The sequence below is a fragment of the Gopherus evgoodei genome, chromosome 6 (genome assembly GCF_007399415.2).
Source record: "Gopherus evgoodei ecotype Sinaloan lineage chromosome 6, rGopEvg1_v1.p, whole genome shotgun sequence".
NCBI lineage: Eukaryota > Metazoa > Chordata > Testudines > Testudinidae > Gopherus > Gopherus evgoodei.
This window is the reverse complement of record NC_044327.1, coordinates 47,381,102-47,404,180: the sequence shown is the minus strand read 5'-3', so window position 1 is coordinate 47,404,180 and position 23,079 is coordinate 47,381,102. Positions and strand designations below refer to the sequence as shown.

The window sequence follows — 23,079 nt, the reverse complement described above, 5'->3', positions numbered from 1 at the left end:
CCGGATCAAGTGCACTTATTTTAGTTACATGACAAATTTAACAAATCCCACTTGAAAGTCAAAAAACTATGCTATACACACAGGTACTAGAAAGGCCATTTATGCACAGACAGTGTTTTTTATTTAGCATCTTCCTTTCCACTGAGGTGCTGGTTTAGCAGGATAAATTAGCTAGATATGCAGGGGGAGGATTTTAATGGTATTTGTACCAACGTGCCCTTCTTCAAAGCCATTAGCTAAAATCAAAATAACCAAGTAATAAAACATGTTTGCAATTCTGCAGCAACATATATTTATGAAAGAAAAAAAAAGATGAAATGCTCTCCCAAGTGACTGAAAATCTATCTGGGAAAGAAAGTAGTTTAAACAACTTTAAAATCTTCCCCATGGAAAGGGCTTTGAAGTAAATCAGATGAATGGTCTTTTTAAGCAGATAACTGCTACTGCACTTATGGGGTCCCTTCTGATTATATGATAGTGCATATGAATGATTTTCTCATCATGTCACTGCCTGAACCTGGATCCCAAAGGCACTCTAGTGTTCAAATATTTTTGTGAAGTGACTTCCTTTTAGGAAAGAAGCTATAAAGCTAGTTAGAACTTTAATAGACTGAGACAGCATCTTTTGAACAGTGAACCATCAAATAGGCTAAGTAATGTGCCAAGGCCACAAAGAAATTGAATGTCAGAGCTGGAATTAGAGCTCCTGACTTCTAGTCCAGTCTTGGACCACATCTTTCCCCCTTATGAATAGTCTTCTGTACAAGCACACAACAAGGATGAACATGCTCCCTACACATTGACAAGAGGGGCTTAATCTCCAGAATTCAGATATCGTTGGAGTTTAAAGATAGTTGTTCAGGTTATGTAAAAATAACTGCAGTATTGATTTGGTAACCATGCCAAATATTTCTGGATACAGGGCTGTATTTAAAAAGTAGACTTTTGAAAGGTTCCTCCGTATATTTCAAGAGATGGAGGCAACTCCATTTGATATAACAATTCACTGCTAAGAGAAGGCCTTAAGGTATGGGGCCTTCCGAATGGGTTGAGCCAGATTGGTACACTTATTTTTTCATTCCCTGTCCCTAAAATCTGATATAGTGATGCAAGGAAAAGAGAGCCTGAGAAGAAACAAATGGTAGGGTCAGATTCTCTTACCAACACTAGTCATTAGAATCTTGAGCACTCTCTTTAAAGAAGTACTTCTTTCTTGAAGGTAAAGACAGAATGACCACTACCATTTAGGGTTGCCAGGTGTCCGTTTTTTGACCGGAACACCTGCTTGAAAAGGGACCCCCATAGCTCATTGTGGATCTCTTTTGAATCCAAAGAAACAGAAGAAACTAACAGTGCCTGCCTACTTAGTACTGGAAGATACCACCTTGAGCCTTGTAAACAAGTCTAGGACAGCACACCACTCCTAATTTATAGTCTCACTGTCATAGTATCTTTCCCCTATCTGAACCTTCGAGTCCAAAAGTTGGGGTACTAGCATGAATTCCTCTAAGCTTAATTACCTGCTTAGATCTGATAAGCTGCCACCAATCAGGAATTCCAGTGCCTGATACACTCTGGTCCCCCCAAAACCTTCCCTGGGGACCCCAAGACCCAAATTCCTTGAGTCTTACAACACAGGGGAATAAACCATTTCCCTCTCCTTCTCCTCCCCTCCAAGTGTTCCCTCCCTGGGCTCCTGGAGAGATATACAGATTCAAGCTCCGTGAATCTAAACAAAGGGATTCCCCCTTCTCCTTTCTTCCTCCCAGATCTTTCCCGCCCTGGGTACACTAGGAGATCACCGTGATTCAAACTCCTTGAATCACAACACAGAGAAATCAGATGGGTTCCCCCCCTTTCTCTCCCCCTCCCTTCTCCTTCCCTGTTAAATACAGACTCAATTCCCTTGAGCATCAAAAAGGGGAAAAATCAGACAGGTCTTAAAAGCAAAACTTTTAATAAAAGAAAAAAAGAATAAAGAAAATCACTGTAAATTCAAGATGGAATATTACAGGGTCTGTCAGCTTCTAGAAACTGGAGAAAAAGCCTCCTCCAGCAGAAATCAATTTAAAATACTTCCAGCCAAATACACATTAAAACTCTACCAGCCAGATACACATTTGCAAATAAAGAAAAAACAATCAAAAAGACTAAACCACCTTTCTACCTTTTGTACTTACTAAATTTGAACAGAAGATTAGAGAGCCTGTAGGTATGTGTGGTTACTCTCAGAACCCACAGAGAACAAAGCAAAACCCCAAAAACACAAACAAAGGCTTCCCTCCACCGAGATTTGAAAGTATCTTGTCTCCTGATTGGTCCCCTGGTCAGGTGTTTGGTTCCCTGTTTGTTAACCCTTTACAGGTAAAAGACATTAACCCTTAACTATCTGTTTATGACACTCATACAGTCCCACTTGGTGGCAAAAATGCAGTACTGCAGTCTCGAAGAAACGTTATCATTTGTTTACTCTATTTTTCTTCTTGGTTTTGCTTGCATTCTTTTATTGTCATGAATGGATATGTTGCTATCCTCTTGCTTCCCCTTGAATCTCCTTTCACCAACAGGAATGTTATTTCTAAAACTCCACCAAAACAAAACAAAAAAGCTTTAAGGAAGCAAAGCATGGATAGGTGGGTGGACCATCTGGCTTAAGTCAAAAGATCAGGTGCCTTTAAAACTGACTTCCAGGGCCTTAATTGTCAGATCCTGACATGTTGTGTTGGTTAAGCAGTGTGTTTATTAAGAGATAATAACTGATGCTATTGGAATACGTGAACTCCTGGGAGTGTGGTGGCTTAACCTACTTTTTAACGTAACAGAAAATTATTATTTTGGGGAAAACATAGCAGCCTAATTAAGCTCTTCTTTCCTCTCTTCTCTACACACATTGAGCCTGCATGAGTCTACACTCCACAGCTGTCCTGTGACATTCCACTGCCTTTTTTGTAATATTGTCAAGATCTCAAGACAAGTTCTCTCACTGTCCATCAGTTTAACAGTGCATGTCATTTCCCCCCAGTACATGAGAAGTAAGGAGAGGGGGAAAGGGCAACAGATGCTAATTATTGATCTTTACTAAGAGAGGCATAGTTTAGTGGTCTGAACGCAAGATTGGGAACCAGAATTCTTCAAGATCTAATCCCAGCTCTTATAGTAACCCCTCTCTCCTGGGCTTTGGGCAAGTCATTTATGACAAAAATTTCAAACTCAGTTTGTATAGTATATTCTGAAAGATACATTAAAACCTCAAGGAACTGATTTCATCTACCTTGCAACAATGAAGTGCTGAACTGATTTTTGCAAAGTTTAAACCTTTGATTCTATGAAGTCGGATATTGTGAAGCCTATGCTAAGACATCCCCTATACCATAGCCAAAATATTGTTGAAGGAAAATACTCAAAAGGTTGTTATCAGGCTTCTGCTGTTTGTTTTAATTCACTGGTTCACTTTTTATTATACTTCACTAGGGCAGAACTATTCCACAGACTTAAAAAGCCAATAAAATAACCTCATCATTTCCAGTGTTTTATTTTTACCTTTGAACAGATCTGCATTTCTTTGTGGAAGTTTGATGCTGAACTCTCTTTCCTCCTATGGTTGTTCAGAGCACAGACATGAGCAATAATTGAAAAACAAGCTGAATTCTGGCCAGTGTCTATTTCCTTAGGGAGAAGTTCCTTTGCTTTCTCAGAATAGCCCATCATTGTTCAGTTTCTCATCCAGGAATAGTAGGGGGTGTGGGGGAGAGGAAGCATTCATTAGTGATGAGTCTGCAACAATCACCTCAGATAAATATACTGTATTTGAAAACAGCCTTCCATACACGATCTATTTACATTCACTTCACATAAACACCAGGGTCTAATAAGGTCTGAAAGAGAAGCCTTTTTTGGGGGTCAAACACACACACACAAGCAACAAAGAATCCTGTGGCACCTTATAGACTAACAGACGTTTTGGAGCATGAGCTTTCATGGGTGAATGCCCACTTCACACACACAGAAGCCATTTTTAGTGAGAGGGAGGCGAAGAGTACAGAAAAACTAGGCATTCACAATATTGTTTGCAATCTGCACATAAGTGTATTTTTTAAGATTTAATTTTGCAAGTAAGTAGTCTATAGTGGACAATTATTGCTTTGATGTGGAGATGTGTGCACGCCATAGGCATACAATTTTAGAACAGAAGGTTTTAAGGCATGAAAGCAATAAAAAAAGATGCTGTTCATGGCAAGCTAGCTGCTTTTGAAAAAGATTCTTTTGGAGAGAGTTAGCAGCATACAGTCAGTATTAAGGATCTAAAATTTGCACTCTTATTAATTTGCATTCATTATGTACACTGTAACATTTCTGAATGAGCTACTCTGCACTGAATCATAATTAGTTATACCATACCAAATGGGATAAATGAATTCTTTATCATGGATCCATAATATGTGACTACATGTGAATGCATTCACAGGAAATTACAACATACACGATGTCTTAGGTCCTCAGGAGCCATTAAGGGGCTGTGTCTTGGTATTGAGAATAATATGCCCACATAGCTAATTCTGTCTGTTCTTATTTAAGAACAATTCACCTCCCCCCAAAAACCCATAAGCTACCATCACAGAAACACACATACAATTAAGGGGATTTAATTTCTTTCTGTAAATAGTTGTCATCTTGCTACATATTGTTAAACAGTTGCTATATTTCACCAGTGTAGAATTGGTTAGAAAATGAGGCAGTGTGGGGAATGGCAAAAAAAACTGAAGACTTTCAGCCAAAATCCAAAGGTTTTCAGTCAAAACCTTTTAGTTGAAAACCAAAAATTTTGACTGGAAAATACTGCCCTGGTTCTCATGAGAGTTGTCATTTGAATGCTTCATGCCTCCTTTCTTTGCTATTGTTTGGGCTCCGTGGATAAATTACATTGCCTCTGATGCACAATGGTCTCCCCTCTTGTTCAGCCACGACAGTGCATCATAGGGCACAAAATTTTCACTTTTGGGGTGCTTGGTTTTTCAACAAAGTCCAAAATGTCCACAGAAAGCAGACTCACTATGCTGGAATGCCCCTTTGGTAAGACCTGGTGTTGAGGCACTTCTGCCTCAGTTTCCCAAAAATGATCTGCGGTCTACTCCTACTGTAGAAGCAGGTTGGCCTTCCAGCCAACCCACTATAAAGTATTTGATTCCTTCCAGGGTAACAGGGTCCTTAAGTCCAAAAATAACATCAAAACAAAAAAGTCTCCAGCTCCTCTGGGCCTTCACTCTCCTTCCTTACTGGCAGGCTCCCAGTGACAACTGCCTATCTCACTACCTAACTGCCTGCTCTTGGGCCCCAATCAACCCAGTTGTCCAGGTCAGATCTATCCTCCTACCAAAACCCTCTGGCAGACTGTAGCCCTCAGCCAGGTTCATAGATTCCAAGGCCAGAAGGGACCACTGTGATCATCTAGTCTGACCTTTGGCATAACATAGGCCATAGAACTTCCCTAAAATGAGTTGTACAGCAGATCTTCTTGAAAAACATCCAATCTTGATTTTAAAATTGTCAGTGATGGAGAATCCACCATGACCCTCAGTAAATTATCCAAGTACCTAATTACTCTCACTATTAAAAATTTGCACCTTATTTCCAGTCTGAATTTGTCTAAACTTCAACTTCCAGCCATTGGAGCATGCAATTCCCTTCTCTGCGAGACTGAAGAACCCATTAACAAATATTTGATCACAGTCTATAAGTATCTTCATGGAGAAGAAGTCACCCCTTATCCTTCTCTTTGTTAAAATAAATAGACTGAGCTCAAGTCCATCACTGCAAGGCATGCTTGCTAATCCTTTAATCATTCTTGTGGCTCTTCCTAGCTTAAGCTCAGCTCCTTTCCCCACACTGAAGCAGCCTGTCTGGCTAGCCACAGGAGACACCCTCCACCACCCACACTTGTCCTCAGCTCGTCTAGCCATCCATCTATCCTGCTTCCCTCTCTCCAAGGACTTCTGGCAGCCTTCCTCAGGGAACTCACTCCCTACTTCCTCTTCCTCCTTTTAAATCTGACACCCTGAACAGGTAGGGCTGGGCTAACTGGCCCAAGGTTTCCCGGTCCTTAAAGGGACAGGTGGCCCTGTTACAGTCAAAAACCCTATTTTCCATTAAAAAACAATTTTAATAGTAAATTTTTGACCAACCCTAGCTAGGGTAAAATCCTCAAGTTGTTATTCAGCTTCTACTCAAACTAATGAAATCCCATTCCAATCCATGGGAGTTTGTTTGCCTGAGTCAGAAATAAGTAAAAACTGAACAGGGACCTCAGGACTGTGACTAAAGGTCTCATTCAAGTTCCTACTAAACAGGTGTCATCACAAAAAAGCCACCACAACTGACAAACTTTCTTGGCAAAACAGGCCAAAAATCAAGGGTGAAACCCTGGCCCCAGTGAAGTCAACGGCACTACTTCACCCTGAATGAGCATAGAGAATAACAATTCTCAAAATTTATCACAGAGTCTGAAAAGGTAGATGTCAGAGACTGGAGAAAATTATATCAGCTACTCTGCCTCCCTGTCAGAATACTGGTGTGTCCTACTAAAGTATAGCTTGTAAAGTGTTGTCCAGTGTACTTTTAAATCTCCCAAGCAATGGGGCCTCCATCACTTCCCTAGGAAGACTAATCTAAAGTCTAATACGTCTATCAAGAAGTTTTTCTAGTTTAGTGCAAATTTTCTCTTTAATAATTTAATACAATTACTGCTTTTGTATCCATTTGAACACCCTTCAGAACATTCATAGACTTATGTCCCTACCTTTGTCATTTCCTACCCAAACTGTAAATATTTCTCTCTTTCAGTCTTTTCTCTTAAGTCAGGCCCTCCAGCCCCTGATAACTTTTGTTGCTTTTCTCTGAACTCCCTCTAGTCTGTAAATATATTTCTGTCAATGTGGTACCTAGAGATAAATGCAATTTTATGTACAGTCTCATGGAGAAGGACTATGTCAACACCCCCTCTCTTCTCCATATGACATGACATTTCTGTGAATACAGCCCAAGATTCTACTGGTCTATCTTGCTGTCCCATGGCATAATGAATTCATGCTAATTTGTTGTTCCCTGTCACCGATAGGTCTTTTCAGGATTATGGCTTCTCAAGTTTCTCCTTTTCATTGAATAAGAACATTTGAATAGTCATTGCCCAGCTTGATATATCTTGCATTTTTTTCTGCTCTCTTTTTACATCCTTTTGAATTAGGTCTCTGTCCTCATGGACATTTGCAGTTCCTGCCAGTTTAATATCATTTATGAATTTAACTTACATGTTGCTTACAGATCTCTAAAGATGTTACTCTAAAGAAGAGTAAATAGGGTGCTTAATATTAATGTTTGTAAAAACTGTAAAGCATTTTATATGGCTTGAATAGGAACACTCATATTGTTATTTATATAATGCCGTAAATGTTTATGGTGGTTTATAACTAAGTCCTAGAGGAATGGAAATGGATTTAAAAATCACAACAAGCAAAATCAATGATAAACAACAAAGCTTGCTGTGTGGAGAGGTGCATAATAGGGAAATTGGCAACTGCCACGCAGTTCCTGGAAGAACTAGGGAGCCTGCCTTAGCCCCAGGTCCCTGCTGTGTCACAAACTGACTTTTAATGGCCCAATCAGTGGTGCTGACTGGAGTGGCCAGGGTCCCTTTTCCACTGGGTGTTCTGGTCGAAAACCAGATGCCTGGCAACCCTAGGGGACGTTATTTTAACAGATTTTCATTTAAATTTGAGTTCTGCTTTTATTGTTTTCCATTAAGATCTCAACCTTCAATATTGTGATAATTCTTTCCTCAGACAACAGAAGATGAGCCCTCTGAAAAGGATGCCTTTCAGCCAGGACGAAATATTGTTGCAGCAGGCTATGCCTTGTATGGCAGTGCTACGCTGGTGGCTCTTTCTACCGGGCAAGGAGTGGACTGCTTCATGCTAGATCCGGTATATACAAGATGTTAATTACTATATACATTCTTTTTGCCTTTTAGGCATAGGCTAGGCTTTACTTATTTTCTCATTCCAATCTGGTCTAGAGATTATTATTTGTGGCATTCTTCCTTTTGACCAGGTCCTGTTTTAATTCATCCTTGTCCTACTGGTACTTGGTAATACAAAACCATGTTAGCTGCAGTACCACAATCCCATTCATGGAAGGGAAGAAATTGAGACCTTGGCCTTGTGCATTCATTTTAAGACTACATCACAGCCCTATACTGGGAAATGTTTAAGAAAACTCATCAGTGCCTTTTGCCCCCAATTAAGGGTCCCACTTTTTTTTTTTTAAAAGGCCTCAGTTTAGCTTTTAATTCAGCAAATGCAAATATGAATTATGCCCATAATTAATACACAGTTATACCCCTAACTGCCTGACTGCATCTGCAGGTTAGGTAGCTTTACTTTAAGTGCTTTGACTTGCATACTCAAATACTGCAAATAAAAAGATGTGCCCATAAAACTGCAGACTGCTTCTCAAAATCAGACACCAGAAGCCCAGACAGCATTGTCCAGGGAGCTTGAGAAGGAGATGTGCTGACTTTCCAAATGAGCCAAGATAGGTAACAATATAAAGGTTTTATTTAATCAATGGGTGAAAATCTTGTCTCCATGGTCTTAGTGCATTGACTTCAGTGAAGGCCAATATACCTAAACTCTAAAAGTAACTTACTGAAGAGATTACATCAAGCAGACAGAATTGATGTGAGGGCTGAAGGAGGACACTAAATTAATTAGAATTTTCAGGTTTGGGGAGAAGCAGTGGCCAAGATCTGCTTACTCAATATATTTGGGATGTTAGCAACACTCTAGTTCTCACACACACACACAGAGTAGGGGTGCACGGGGCAGTTAAAAAAAAATAATCTCATGATTCTGATGCCAGTCTCATGACGTTTTCAGGTCTGACTCATTTTTTAAAACATTTGGAGTTCACAATACTGGACTGGTATTCATTTTATTACAATTATTTCTGAGATTATTTTTGTTCACATTGCAGATATGGCAAATCTTCCTATACCTAAAGCAGCTTTCCAGCTTGTGATCTGTGTGAAACAATGACAAGTCATATAAATGAATGTTGATTAAAGGACCATGTTGTGCTAAAGTCTTTCAAACTTTCCTTTAGCATGGTATTCCACTGCCTGCTAGTAATTGGTGCACCTCATTCTTCTGTAGGCCCTTGGTGAATTTGTTCTGGTAGATAAAGATGTGAAAATCAAGAAGAAAGGGAAGATCTACAGTATCAATGAGGGTTATGCCAAGTACTTTGATCCTGCGATGACAGAATATTTACAAAGGAAGAAATTTCCTGAGGTGAGAAAATAGCAGCTTTGTAATCAGCTAATGCAGCAAGGGCTTGTGCTGCTTTGAGCAAAGTACAGCTCAAAGAGGAGGATAGGTTTGATTGTTTTGCTGAATTAAACTCCTTGTCAACGTTATCTACAATCTGGTACATTCTGGCTACATGGCTAAAGTAGTTTGGCTTTCACTACTCTGAAAATCCTTTATAACTTCAACTTTTATGGTAGCCAAACTCATCGGTATTCTGTAATAGTTTAGAGGAAGATGTGCTAGATAATAAGAGCCAGAGTTTTAAAGAACCGCTGAAATTATGCATGCAAAATTTGGACATGCACCTATTTTCAAATATATTTGAATATGTACCTCAATTAACAACATGCACAATTATCCATTTTGGGCTAGATTTCTCTCTACTGCTCAGTAAGTTGCATTGAAGGGCAGGGCGTAAAAATCCTCCCCCCTAGTTGCACCCTTGTGCAGCAGCAGGGTACAGCTGCAAATCCCATGCTTCCCAAAGCACAAAGACTGCTCCCTCCTAACATCTCATGGGGCACAATACAACCCCAAAGGCAAAGAGCTGGATTCATGCCCATGCATCCTTCCCCCATAGGGGGCGTACATTGTACCACCTGAACAGGTATAGCTGAGGGCACGCTGCCCTCTACATTTTGCTGCAGCCTGGAACTCCGCATCTGCAATGCCTTCAGCATGGATCAGTGCCTAATAAGGCATGACTGAGCCCTTTATGAGTATGAACAGGTACCTGGACACATTTTGCCTGTGCAGTTTTGAAAAGTTCTTTGAAAATGTGACTGTGTATGCCCAACAAGTCACTTCAAAATGTGTAGACTATAATTACTCAAGTTTGAATTCATTAGCATGATAGAATTAACCCTACTCTTGCAACAAAATAAATACATACATAAATAAAAAAAATTAAAAAACTCCACACATATCTAAAAGACAGTGCATCCAGTAGCAAACTTCCCCAGAGCACTATAATGAGGAACTGGTTCAGTAATGGCACAGTAGCACAAGAGTCTACTTGCTAGTTACTTCCTGTACCACCATGTGTTTTGCTTGGAAAGCGCCTCTCCGAGTACTAGGGCAAACTGATGCTGCTTAGTTTGTCAAGTCTGATGGGATCACATCTTTATATAAGGTTGCAGGTCATATTTCTGTGAGGACTTCTTGGTAGGCTGTAAACTTACATCTTGCTACACTGAACAAAATGGGTACAGTTTTGCTCTGCGTCTGCCCAAGAACTCTGCTTTATTGCTCTAAGTTGTTACTATGAGATATGTAGTACTAGAAAGCTGTGCGTCTGCTTACGAGGTTTTATCTGAAACCGAGCCGTGAGGAGTTTAGTCTAGTTTTGAGGGAAGTGGAACGCAGTTTACAGCCTTCTTGCTTCCTGAAAACTGCTTCTTTATATATGAATCCTTCAATTCCCCAGATCAGAACATAATCTACTTTTGATAAAGCCACCTGACTTTTGAAAAAAGTGTAAACTGTTTGTTCAAGCAGCAGAGCTAGCCAAGAGGAAAAACAGGAAATGCCATATATCATTATGTTTCATATGCTTAAATTTCAAAGGGTGAGAGAAATACATCAAACAGTGCAATCCAATGACATTTCACCAGAACTCTGTCAATACCTTTGTGGAGTATCTGTAACTTGTCACACTGTTCTATCATACGACTCAATAAATCCTGCGGGAGTTCAAACCTCATTGATAAAAACATATTGTTTAGACCTTGATCTGTGCTATTGCTGTAAACTGGCTGTTGGAACTGTCTCTGAACTAAAAACAGCTAGTTAGTAGCAGGGTTGTTTTTTAAACTTTAAAAAGGTAATACTGTGTTAATGGAGTCACTACTCACATCTTCTGGGGAAGGTCCTATAAAAGATTTCAGCCCAGTCATTACTGAATATTTAGTCCACATCAGAAAATCTAAGGGCAGTTCAGCAAGACCAACAGTTCCTTAGGAAAGGACAAGCCGTTATGGTGCTCTCACTTCCACTCGAAGAAAGGGCTTTCTTCATCCCTGCTGCAGGATTTGGGCTCCAGAGAGCCTTCAGAAAAAAAACAAAACAAAAAAAACCAATGCCACAAGGGAAAAAACAAGTAGCTTCTGCCCGTACAATCTTTTCGGGCTGCATTAGTCTGAAGTTGAAGCAAACAAGATGTAGGGCCTAATTCAGAAAAAGCAGCCTGCAATTTTGCACCAGCAAATAATTGTAGGTGCAATTTCTCAGGCATAAAGTCAAAGGCTTTTAGACATCTTGCTACTTGAACAAGCCTGCAAATCAGGTTATTAGACAGCTAGATGCCAAAAAATGCACTCATGGTTATTTTCAGATACAAAATCAAAGACCAAGATAAAAATGAACTTCCTGGGCAATTCCAAGTTTGGAGGCAGGGCAGACGGCTGAAGGAAAATCCCCCACTTTTTCCTCAAAGATTCCTAAATGAAACATAAAACCTTGCTTTAAAAAGCACTTTATATTTGCCTCTGTGCATGTTCTTATTCTTTGCTAGGCCATATTAGTAACTAAGTTAGTTAACTAATTATTTCAATTACCTTTCATTTTCCTGTCCCTTATATTCATTGATCTCTATTACCCCTTTTCTCTTATCAGTTCCACCACAGCATCTCACCTTCATTTAGAAGGGCATGCTTCTTGCTTCAAGGTCAAATGCAAAGGCCCTAGACCAACCCCTCTCTTCTGGAATGTGACTACTCACCATGGCAAAGATGCGGGGATGGTGGGAGGGAGAAGAGTCCAGAGTAAACCTAAATCTTTTGTTAACCATCACAAAACTTCTGGTCAGCTGCTCAAGCTTGAATAGCAACTGCCACCTGAAGAGCTTCCTGTAGTGTATGTAAAGGAGTATGCTGATTCCAACATGCACTCCACTATGGGCAGGGTTATGGAGGAAATGAGTTTTGTAAATAAGAAGATAGCTAGGGAAACCAAATGTTACTTTAAGCCAGAGCTATGTCCCCCTTCACAGGAGATCTTCTTTCTAGCCATGCATCTAACACTAAGTCTGTAGAAGAAAACAGGTGGCACACAGATGAGCAGATGTGCATGGGTTGAGGAGAAAGCTGATGTAATACTTTGGGAAAACATTACACGACTTTCATGTTTTGAACCATTTAAATCCATTTGGTTTAAGCATAAGAGACTCGTAAACAGGACCCTGTGAAAAATCGTGATTTCACAGACTGCTTGGAAATAGCAAAATTAGCTAATACCACAATTTTTCCAACAGCGGGGAGGCAGAAGTGGGCATCTGTGAGAGTGATTGGAGTAGGGCGGAGAAGAGAGACTTGGCATCCAGTTTTATGTGAGGCACAGTAGCCCGCACACCTGCCCCTTGGAACACACACTGAACTGCATAGAGCATGATACTGGCATGCACGGATGCCTCCTTCCACCACCCCACAGCTGAAAATATTGCAGCAGTTCTGGGGGTGATGGTACTCAGTGGCCACGCATATGCTGCAGGGACCTTGGAAAATCTCTCTCATTAGGACCCACTGAGCCAATATCAAAATGCTCTCCAGATGCACATACAAATGGCGGGAGGGATAACTCAGTGGTTTGAGCACTGGCCTGCTAAACCCAGGGTTGTGAGTTCAATCCTTGAGGGGGTCACTTCGGGATCTGGGGCAAAAATTGGCCCTGCTAGTGAAGGCAGGGGGCTGGACTCGATGACCTTTCAAAGTCCCTTCCTGTTCTAAGAGATTGGCATTGGCATTGGCAAATTAGGCATTTCCGAGAGTCTAATCAGAGGGAAAAAGTTATTTCATTGGCATTCATGTCTGTTATCTTTGTCTGAGAGGGAAATCTGGGCATTGTTCCAGCCATCATGCAGCATACATTAGCTTTCTCATCTGAAAAAGAAACGTATGAGTTATTTAGTTGCAGCTGTGAGAATGCCAGACTGTATCATAAGGGATCAAACAAGAAGTAAAACTTGAAAACTAAAGGGAATACTGAATGTACACCTGCTAGTGTCTTGTTCCTAAAGGGAAGTCAAAGGTTTGCTTTTGTCTGTTTGCCAGGTCCTTGTGGTGCAGGTGACAACTGCACTAAAATGAAGCAGTTTCTATTTTCTATTATTTGTAGCATGATCATGCATTCAGCTGTGTCTGTATCAGTTATGTTTCTATTATGGTAAGAAACAACGAAATCCTGATAGAGGAAGCAGGATTACCAGCTGTCCTTCCTGTTCCCATATACTGTACTTATGATCATCACATGATGCAGACAACTCAACACACACTACTGGAATGTGGTCCTCTATGTCAAAAAACACACATTTTTTTTTCTTAAAAGGACATTATTAAGGTTGCAAAGTCAAACACTCAAAAGTTAGAACAGAATCCTGGCATTTCCTACTCTTTTAAGGCTGCCTGTGCAGAATTTGGCTCCCTTGTGCTTAGGGATTGTGATATAGTCTTTAAATTACTTGATCACATACTATTTTTAACAACAGGACCCCTTACCCCATTCAGTGCACAGGTTGGACCTGGCTCTGGGGATGAATAAGGATTGTGCAATGAAGGCAATTAGTCTGTAAAACCCCTGCCTCCTTTGTTGCAGAAGTTGGAAGGTGTATACAGATAGAGGCAGAGGATCAGAGGTGATGCATGCAAGGAGCACGTGTCCCCCAGATTTTAAATGGACGCTGTCAAGTTTGATAAGCATACATTTTCTTACTGCTCTCCCAAGAAATGACATTTTCTGTGATAAACTGCCTTCCAAAAAGCTCAAAGCAAACAAACTCATACCCTCAAATAATCTTCTGTCCCTCAACTAATCTCCAAAATAAGTCTTCAACAATCCTAAAATCATAACATCTATTTGGGAGCAAAACAACAAGAATCCTCAGAGAGTAGCACAAGGATAGATCCCCCTTGCTCTGCTCTTCCTGCATCTCCATCCCTGGAAGCACCTGACTACACCCATTTTTCTGATCACACGAGGAAGCAAGGTTATCAGCAGTCTCAGTCCATGTTGGCTTTCAAGACCGAGCAAGCAGAGAAAGTAGAAAGATGGTATCAGGTTCTCATGTACTCAGATTGCACACGTGATGCCACAAAGTTACCATGAGTGGTTCATACTGCTCAGGGAGAGTTTAAAAACTGCTGCCACTACTTTGGGATTGCATGGACATTACTACATTTTATAAGAGACTCTATCCTTTTGAGAAAGGGTGTGTCGAACTATAGGCCTGCCAACATTTAGAGTGTCCCATAAATGGTCAGGGATTTAAGCAAACTTTGATTTCTGACTTGTAACAAAATGAAGAGGGCAATGATACATTGCAGTTTTGCCAGCTACCCAGCCTGGCAATGTTACCAGATTTGCCTATTACTTTGGGGTATGCTCATTTATTCAGGTTACTCTTCTAGGGGGAGGGGAGGTTCTGTAATTCTATCAATGTACTGTTTGTGTCATGTGTGTTTTCATAAGGAGCTCTACTTCTCCCTTACGCAAGTCCCCTCCCAATGGAGCTATCCTGCAGGACCTAGGTTTCCTAGGGCTGGGTTCCTCCAGTCCCAGAACTGGATGAACATACTCATACATACATTAACAGAGCAAGTCTGAGCGGACCGGGTCTAGCAGCACTTTCAAGCTGCTTCCCTTATGTGTCCATGTCCCTATCCCCACTCGCACATCACAATTGTACTGGTAGTAACCTACGTGATGAGCAAACCCCACAGTATTTTGGGCACCGCAGGGATCTTAAGCTTAGATAAAAGAACTATTGCTGTAGAGTAAACGGAGGAAGCTAAAAACACAAAAGAGTAAAGTTCAGCGAGAGAAAGAAGCAACCAACTTAACCATAAAAAAGTTATTTATTGAATAATAGTGATAACTACACAAGGAGGGCTAAACCAACATAACATACATTATTAAAGGTTAATACCTAAGGTAGAAAGAGAGAGAGAGAGAGAGAGAAGGAGATTTCACCACTCCATGAGGCTTGAACTGGTGATGATGGTAGCTCAGGGTCCTGTGTACTGGAGACAGGCAGAGCCCCCAGCACGATCAGTCAGGAGAAGATGGAGTCCCAGTGGAACGGATGCATAATTTGGATCTAAGCATCAGAACACTTGAACATAGGTAGGGTTTTTTGTAGAGAAACAACAATGTTTCAAGGGAGAACACTAGTTTTGTTTATTGGTAAACTGAGGACTCAAGGGTTTTCTTTAGGCTAGACAATAGGAGCTGAACACTCTTGGTTATGGGTGGTGTTTTCTTCCAGGGAGCTCACAATGCCACTAGGCTGCTTCTGTATTTTGGATATCAATCAAGGATTCATTACTGGAATTGGTCTGATAACTGCTGAGCTGGGTGTGGGCAGGCACGTGTTCATTAACATCTGGAGCAGAGATTCCCATGATGCAGTGCTTCCCTGCTTTTCTGGTCTCAGAGTTCAGTGGCGTTCTCTGTTCTTCATTCTGTATGCTAATCCCCATCCCATTTTTCATGCAGATGAGGCTAGGGGAGTTGTTTCTGCTCTCCATTCTGTATGCAAATAGAGATGTCTTAATCTTGTCACCTTTGTCAGAAGGGGTCTTGGTGTGTCTCCCAATACCCTTCACTGCTCTCTGCAAGCCTTTTCTCTGATTGGTTTTGGTTCAAGCAGCGTCTGGGGTGTGTGTGGGGGGGGAAGGGGACAGGGGAAGTGTCTTTCATGAGTCAGACAGGTTAGATCAGGGGTCAGCAACCTTTCAGAAGTGGTGTGCCGAGTCCTCATTTATTCACTCTAATTTAAGGTTTTCGTGCCAGTAATACATTTTAACATTTTAAGAAGGTCTCTATAAATCTATAATATATAACTATTGTTATAAGTAAAGTAAATAAGGTTTTTAAAATGTTTAAGAAGCTTCACTTAAAAATTAAATTAAAATGCAGAGGCCCCTGGACTGGTGGCCAGAACTCAGGCAGTGTAAGTGCTACTGAAAATCAGAACGCGTGCCATAGGTTGCCTACCCCTGGGCTAGATACTGCGCCCTGGTTCCCCAAGAACACAGAGCTGACTGGTATCCACAGATATAACAGCTTCAGCTTCAAGGTCTCCATCTGTTTTACAGGATGGCAGTGCCCCCTATGGCTCTAGATATGTGGGCTCGATGGTGGCTGATGTTCATCGCACTCTGATGTATGGTGGGATATTCATGTACCCAGCTAACCAGAAGAGTCCTAAGGGAAAGGTAAACTGTTTGTCTTTTGAACTTACTATACCTAATACCACTGCTTTTCCAGTGTGTGACAGAATGGTTATAATTTATGCATAATGGCTTAAATATAGCTTTTCTTGAGCTGGTTTGGGGAGTATATTAAGGGACACTAAGGTCAAAGTTTTTACAAATTAGATTTGGCCCAACTCAACAGTGGTCCCATCTAACATACTTCTGACCTTTCAAAGTCATCCCATTTATTTTTGTGTTTTTAAACCAATCATTGCATTACAGGCTATGAACACATCCTTCAGTGGAGCCAACTTTTGATTCACAGTCTCCAGTGGGGATTGAACCTGGAATCTTCAGCACAGAACACGCAGGCCTCTACCATTTGACCTAAAAATTGTTTGTTTTTACTTGATAGTGAGGATCAAGCAGTTATAGTAACTGGAGCCAGCCACTAGAGTGAAATATCACAATGGCTCCCCTGGGAAAGTATTCAAACTAGTGTAGGACTTGTCTAGGAGGTAGAGTAATCGCTGGGGTATGATTTTTAAAGAACACAAACCTCTTGCACATTAATTGGTCCATATAGATTCTGCCGATTCACTTTCATGTAGTGCTATTTGAAACAGTACTACATTAAAAATCACTAGGGAATCTTTAGTGTGCACCAATGTCTACACAGACCAGTTAATGTGCAACACATTAGTGCATTTTAGATATATCACCCTCATAAAGCACATTACACCACCATATAGACAAGGCCCGAGTCTTGCGATACACATGTTGGGTCTGCTGTACTGACTCTGTGGCCTTGTCCTCACTGAAGGACACTCTGCTACCAGAAATCATGTTTCAACAGAGCTGAGCTAGCAAGCACTGTTTCCTTGACCAGTGTGGACAAAGATATTTTGTCCCACAGAACTAGCCAATCTGTCGTCACAATGATTATCTGTCCAGCTACACAAACCACCTTGGGACAGGGGACTAAACTCATCTGAAGAGGCCAATCAATAAGTCCTTGTTGAAAAAGAGGAATTGATGAAAGTAGGGAAATAGCTGGATTCACACCATGTTGCCACTGCAGGAATCCCCTCATTATGCAATGATTTTCAAGATTGGTTTTTGAACCATGTTACCAGGAATGGCTTTGGGGCATATTTGCTCAGAATGTTTGAGTGTTAAAGGCCTTCTGGAAGAGACTGGCCATTTATTATAGAATTTGTGGGGTGGCTGTGTGTGAGAGAGAACCAGCTTTACAGATTTTCTTTTTCAGGTTGTCTTTATATTTGGAAATTATATAAAAGCAGCCATGAAGTGAATGAGATAAGAGACAGGAAAAAAAAGGACATCCTGAAGGTACTGGCAGGCATATACCGAGAGGCAGCACACACCATACATTGTGAAATACATACTGTGCTCTAAACCTCTGGGCAAAGGGTATGTGTACATGGGATCTTCATTTTACGTGAACAGTTGTGCCAGATACTATAAAAAAAATTGCTAAAACTTTACTTTGTGCTCCTTTTTTAAAGGCAATAGCTGTTTCAAGGTGATTTCATTTCACAGCTTTAGAGAAAGCAAGGAACAAATATGGAATAAAAGGGTTTACACATGTAAATTAGCCTCTAGTAGCTAATGGCTGACTTGGATTGTGTTGCCATGGAGGAGAGGGAGGGTGACAGTTAGCTCAAGACTTTCATTCAGGAAGCCTGGGTGTACTGTGAAGGTGATATATTTAGGTGCTGGAAGGAGAATTTTGGAGGCACTGTTTTTTCAGTCCGCTTCCAAGAATTTGGTTTTTAATATTGGGGACAGGGAAGGTTGCTTTTAATGGCTATTCTACAAACAAAATAAGGGCTGTCAGTTTCAGTTAAGAGTGAAAAGGACTTGTGATTTGAGGTAAAGTATCACCACCACTTTTTCTAGACCTGTGTTGTCTGCCACATGTAGTAGGTTTGTCCATAAAGACCAATTCATCCAAAGTCACGGCTGTTCCAGTTTGAAAGATAGTACCATGGCGACTGTTACCAGTCATCCTCTTTTACCTTGTGAATATCCCCAGTGCATAGGCAGAGTGCTGAGAGAGCAAATATATGGAGTTATAGCTGGGATAGATTTCCTTCATGGATTTTGGAGCTGAAGCGCATGATGAGCATACTAAATGAACAAGCTAGTATAGCACAAAGGCCACTCCCTACAGGTCAAGATAAAAACAAGAATGTCAAATGCTCAGTATAGACAATGAGAGTTAATCTTTGTCTCTCATATTGAAACAAACAGTATCAGCCTATTTGCAGATGCTCTTTTTAAACTGGAAATGTTAACCAAATCATATTTTTGTGGATCTGATGTTCATAATGCTCTAATGAATTACAAAATGTTCATGCATTTAAAGGAGGGACGCTTGGATGCGGTCAGCTTTTTGAACAAAGTCAAGAAGTAAGCTTTTGACCTGGACATGGTGGTGAATGAGGACAGACACGGGGAGGGATTTTAAGCAGCAGGCCCACAACTTTATTAAACCCATCACAGCGGAGGGGGACTACCTGCCCTGTCACCCAGACTCTTACTTAACTTCCTCTACGTAGTTCCAGGGCGGGGTTAAAGGCCTCTACCATATAACCCAACACCCAGGGTAGACTCAGCCTCCTCTTCTGAATCCTGCCACCCACCACTCCCATCCCCTTGTAAGGGTGAAGAGGCTACCAAAATGGGAGGACTTCAGCCTATGTAGGACACAAGGTCCTGGTCTATCCCATGAGCACAAGGCCCATCAGCAAATTCCCAGAGCCATTCCTTTTAATTAGGCTGGAAACCAGCCACAAATTGCAATAAACTAACATCCCTACCAAATACTACCACAAATTATTAAATCCTATTCCTATTTAGCCTAACTGTGCCTCCAGGATGCCGTGAGGAAGGCAAAAACAAACAAACCCCCCAAAACAGGACTGCGCCAATCTGGCCACAATTGGAAGAAAAAAAAAAAAGATTCTTTTTGACCCCAAAACAGGCAATGGGTCAGACCTGCAGCATCTGTAAGACACAGCTCCTAAACGATGGTTCCAGGGGGTAGGAGTGGCAGGGGTTGCTGAAATAAAGCAAAAAGAGGCTTCTCAAGGCTTGGCCTGGTCTCGGATTTAAAATTAATGAAAGGGAAGAGCAAAGGAACAGTCAGTTCCCTTCCTCCTCTGGTTGGCTAATGAATGGAGACTCTGGAAGCAGGAGGGGCACCCCTGCATCCCCCCAGCTAGTGCCGGTTCTACTTCCCCTTTCTACTGGTTCTATCACAATCACTGCTGGTCCCATCTAGTTTTCCAGCTGTTGAGATACATCGGGGTAGGCAACCTGCGGCACGCGAGCTGATTTTCAGTGGCACTCACACTGCCTGGGTCCTGGCCACCGGTCCGGGGGACTCTACATTTTTATTCAATTTTAAATGAAGCTTCATAAACATTTTAAAAACCTTATTTACTTTACATACAACAATAGTTTAGTTATATATTATAGACTTATAAAAAGAGACCTTCAAAAACATCAAAATGTATTACTGGCACGCGAAACCTTCAATTAGCATGAATAAATGAAGACTCGGCACCACTTCTGAAAGGTTGCCAACCCCTGAGGTAGATGAATGATGTTCTTAAGGTTTACAGTCACACCAAAGCAGTGACACACCCCATCTGATTCTGCAGTGACACCACTGCTGTTTTGTGGCAGGTTCTCTTTTTTGAATTTACCATGCCATAAAGACAATACGAAGCCCATTGCCCCATGTTACCTGGACATTGTGTACTTACTTAGAGTGGCATTGAAACAAACTTTAAAGATAAGTAAGAAATAAAGTTAAAGTTAATGCTATGTACATTGCTCAAGTATATGAAATCCCTGGTTTTATTGCAAATAGTGTGATCACCAAAATGATTACAGAGTTGGTTGCATTCCACTACATACTTTCATTTCCCCAAAGCACATTCTGTTCTTGGGAGGGTGATTTACATTTGTATAGGCTTTTCTGTGCCACACACTGTATCTCAATACCTCCCAAAACCAAGTCCATTAACTGAACCTTCTTAAACCACCAGCCTTTCATTCCCTTTTACATACTGTAGTATTTTCAGTGGCATTTAGGGTGACCAGACATCCCGATAAAATCAGGACCATCCCGATATTTAGGTATTTATTCCGCATCCTGACCGATCTTTGGTCGGGACACAATTTGTCCCAATATTTCATGGTACTCTTTTTTTTTTTTTTTTTGCACTCTGCTGGTGATCCCTCCCACTCCACCTCCATGTGTCCCAATATTTTCTTCCTCTCACCTGGTCACCCTAGTGGCATTGGAACAATTTTTATAGTGGGAGTGCTGAGTGCCATTGAACCAAACTGTAAACCCTGTATATGATGGAAACTACTTCAAGTCAAGGGGTACTGCCACATTCCTAGACCCCTAGTTTCAGGACCGTGGAGTTTTTTGACATATGACCCAAATGTACTTGCTTTCAAACTGGAACATTTTTATGACGATATTTGAAATTTCTGTTAATGTTAATAGGTATTGGGGGGCCTAATTTCCTTCACACTAAACGGAAAATACATTTCTAAAATAACCATAGTTACTTAAAAGTTACTATCTGCATGAACTTAGCTCACTGTAACAGGTTTAGCCACAGTTGTGCAGTGCTGCAATCAACTCCTGACACTTGAGAATGTCAGCATCAAGTTTCAGACTCCAAAATATCCTGAGCAAACACAACTGTTCAAGCTTCAAGATAACAAACAAGGCCTGTGAGAAGGTGTCACCTTCGCTAGCTTAACCACTTCATTGCTGCATGCAACCTCAAGAACCTGGTTAGTCAGGCTAAACCTATTGCCAGTGCTGTCCCACCTACTGTGTGCCTCAGCTCTGGAATGCTAAAATTCCACTGGAATATTGATACTTCTCTGCAATGTCACTGCATTCTTCTACAGAAGCTGCAGTGGAAGCCAGAAGAGAAAGTTTTAAAAATCTCACAATGGGAGATGGGAACATGACACAATAGGATGCTTATGGTGGGGATGTTATTGTTAAAGAAACCCTGAAAGAAGGTTGAATAAAGAGAGGCTGTAAAAGAGACAGAGTTAAAGAACACAGTGGTTAAAACACTGGCAGATGGTCTATACCAGAGCTCCCATCATTGCTAACACCAGTGCAACTGTGGTCGCTTCTCTAGTGGAGATTTGCAGAAGCTTGCCAAGGTCATAAAGGGAAGGTCAACACTTAAGTTCTGAGAAGTGCTGTGTTATTATTTCCCCCCCAAACAGTCCTGTGCTTTGTCATTTCTTACAGCTCCGTCTCCTTTATGAGTGCAACCCAATGGCTTTCATCATTGAGCAGGCTGGTGGGATGGCTACTACAGGGATTGAGCCAGTGCTGGATGTGAAGCCTGACTCTATTCACCAGAGAGTCCCATTGATTCTTGGTTCCCCTGATGATGTGCAGGAATACCTCGCTTGTGTGCAGAAACACCAGAAAAGCAGCTAATGGCATTCACACACCAGATGTTCCTTCCACACCTGCTACATCACTTTCCAGAAAGAGCAGCAATCAGAAGACTGATTTTCCAGGATGTCAGTGAAAGGGGGAACTGATAATAGAAATAGTGAAGACTGTTCCTAAAGGTTTTAATTCCCCTTGAATACAAGTGCAAAAATTCTTTAGTCTCAGTTTCTGTAATACAAGAGTAAAAGCAAAGTCCTAATTTTAATACTAACAGTATCTACTTGCTTAATACTAAAAAAGGAAGTGAATTGTTTGGGTTACACTCTATTTGATCTGAAGCTAGGTGTCTGATAATGCAGTAGCTCACATTCAAGACTTCATTTAGAGACTGTATCTGTATTTTCTGTTGGAGGTTTTGTTGTGGGCAATTATTTTGTCAGCCTTCCTACCACTAGTCTTGTGATTGGAGTATGTTCCAAATACTATTTGCCTTAGGTAATAAATATTAAAATTGAATTACCTTTCCATGGGAATGGAAAAATACTTGATACAGTGCTTGAAATCATTCCCACTTCCCTTCTGTCCAGAGTCCCATGTAATTTCACACAAGCTATTACCACACAGCAACTGCCACATCTCAACTCTCCTTCTTAATGAAAGATTTCTCATGTCAGATTTATATTTACTTATTCTCCTCCAGCCATCTCTGGTGTGGTCTTTATCTAAGAACATAAGAACGGCCATACTGGGTCAGACCAAAGCTCCATCCAGCCTAGCATCTGGTCTACCGACAGTGGCCAATGCCAGGTGCCCCAGAGGTAGTGAACCTAACAGGCAATGACCAAGTGATCTCTCTCCTGCCATCTCTCTCCACCGTCTGACAAACAGAGGCTAGGGACACCTTACTCATCCTGGCTAATAGCAATTAATGGACTTAACCTCCATGAATTTATCTTGTTCTCTTTTAAACCCTGTTATAGTCCTAGCCTTCACAACCTCCTCAGGCAAGTAGTTGCACAGGTTGACCATGCGCTGTGTGAAGAACTTCCTTTTA

The 23,079-nt window shown here is 41.1% G+C and overlaps 1 protein-coding gene across 1 annotated transcript in view; it reads left to right on the top strand.

The window, feature by feature from the left end:
- LOC115653763 (fructose-1,6-bisphosphatase isozyme 2) overlaps positions 1–22,546 on the top strand; it is a 32,390-nt gene extending 9,844 nt beyond the window's left edge. The window contains exons 4-7 of the mRNA XM_030567389.1: positions 7,833–7,973; positions 9,204–9,341; positions 16,448–16,567; positions 21,873–22,546. Coding sequence (XP_030423249.1) covers positions 7,833–7,973; positions 9,204–9,341; positions 16,448–16,567; positions 21,873–22,067 — 594 coding nt within the window. The 3' untranslated portion in view covers positions 22,068–22,546. The remainder of the gene's footprint in view (positions 1–7,832; positions 7,974–9,203; positions 9,342–16,447; positions 16,568–21,872) is intronic.
- The last annotated feature ends 533 nt before the right edge of the window (positions 22,547–23,079 follow it).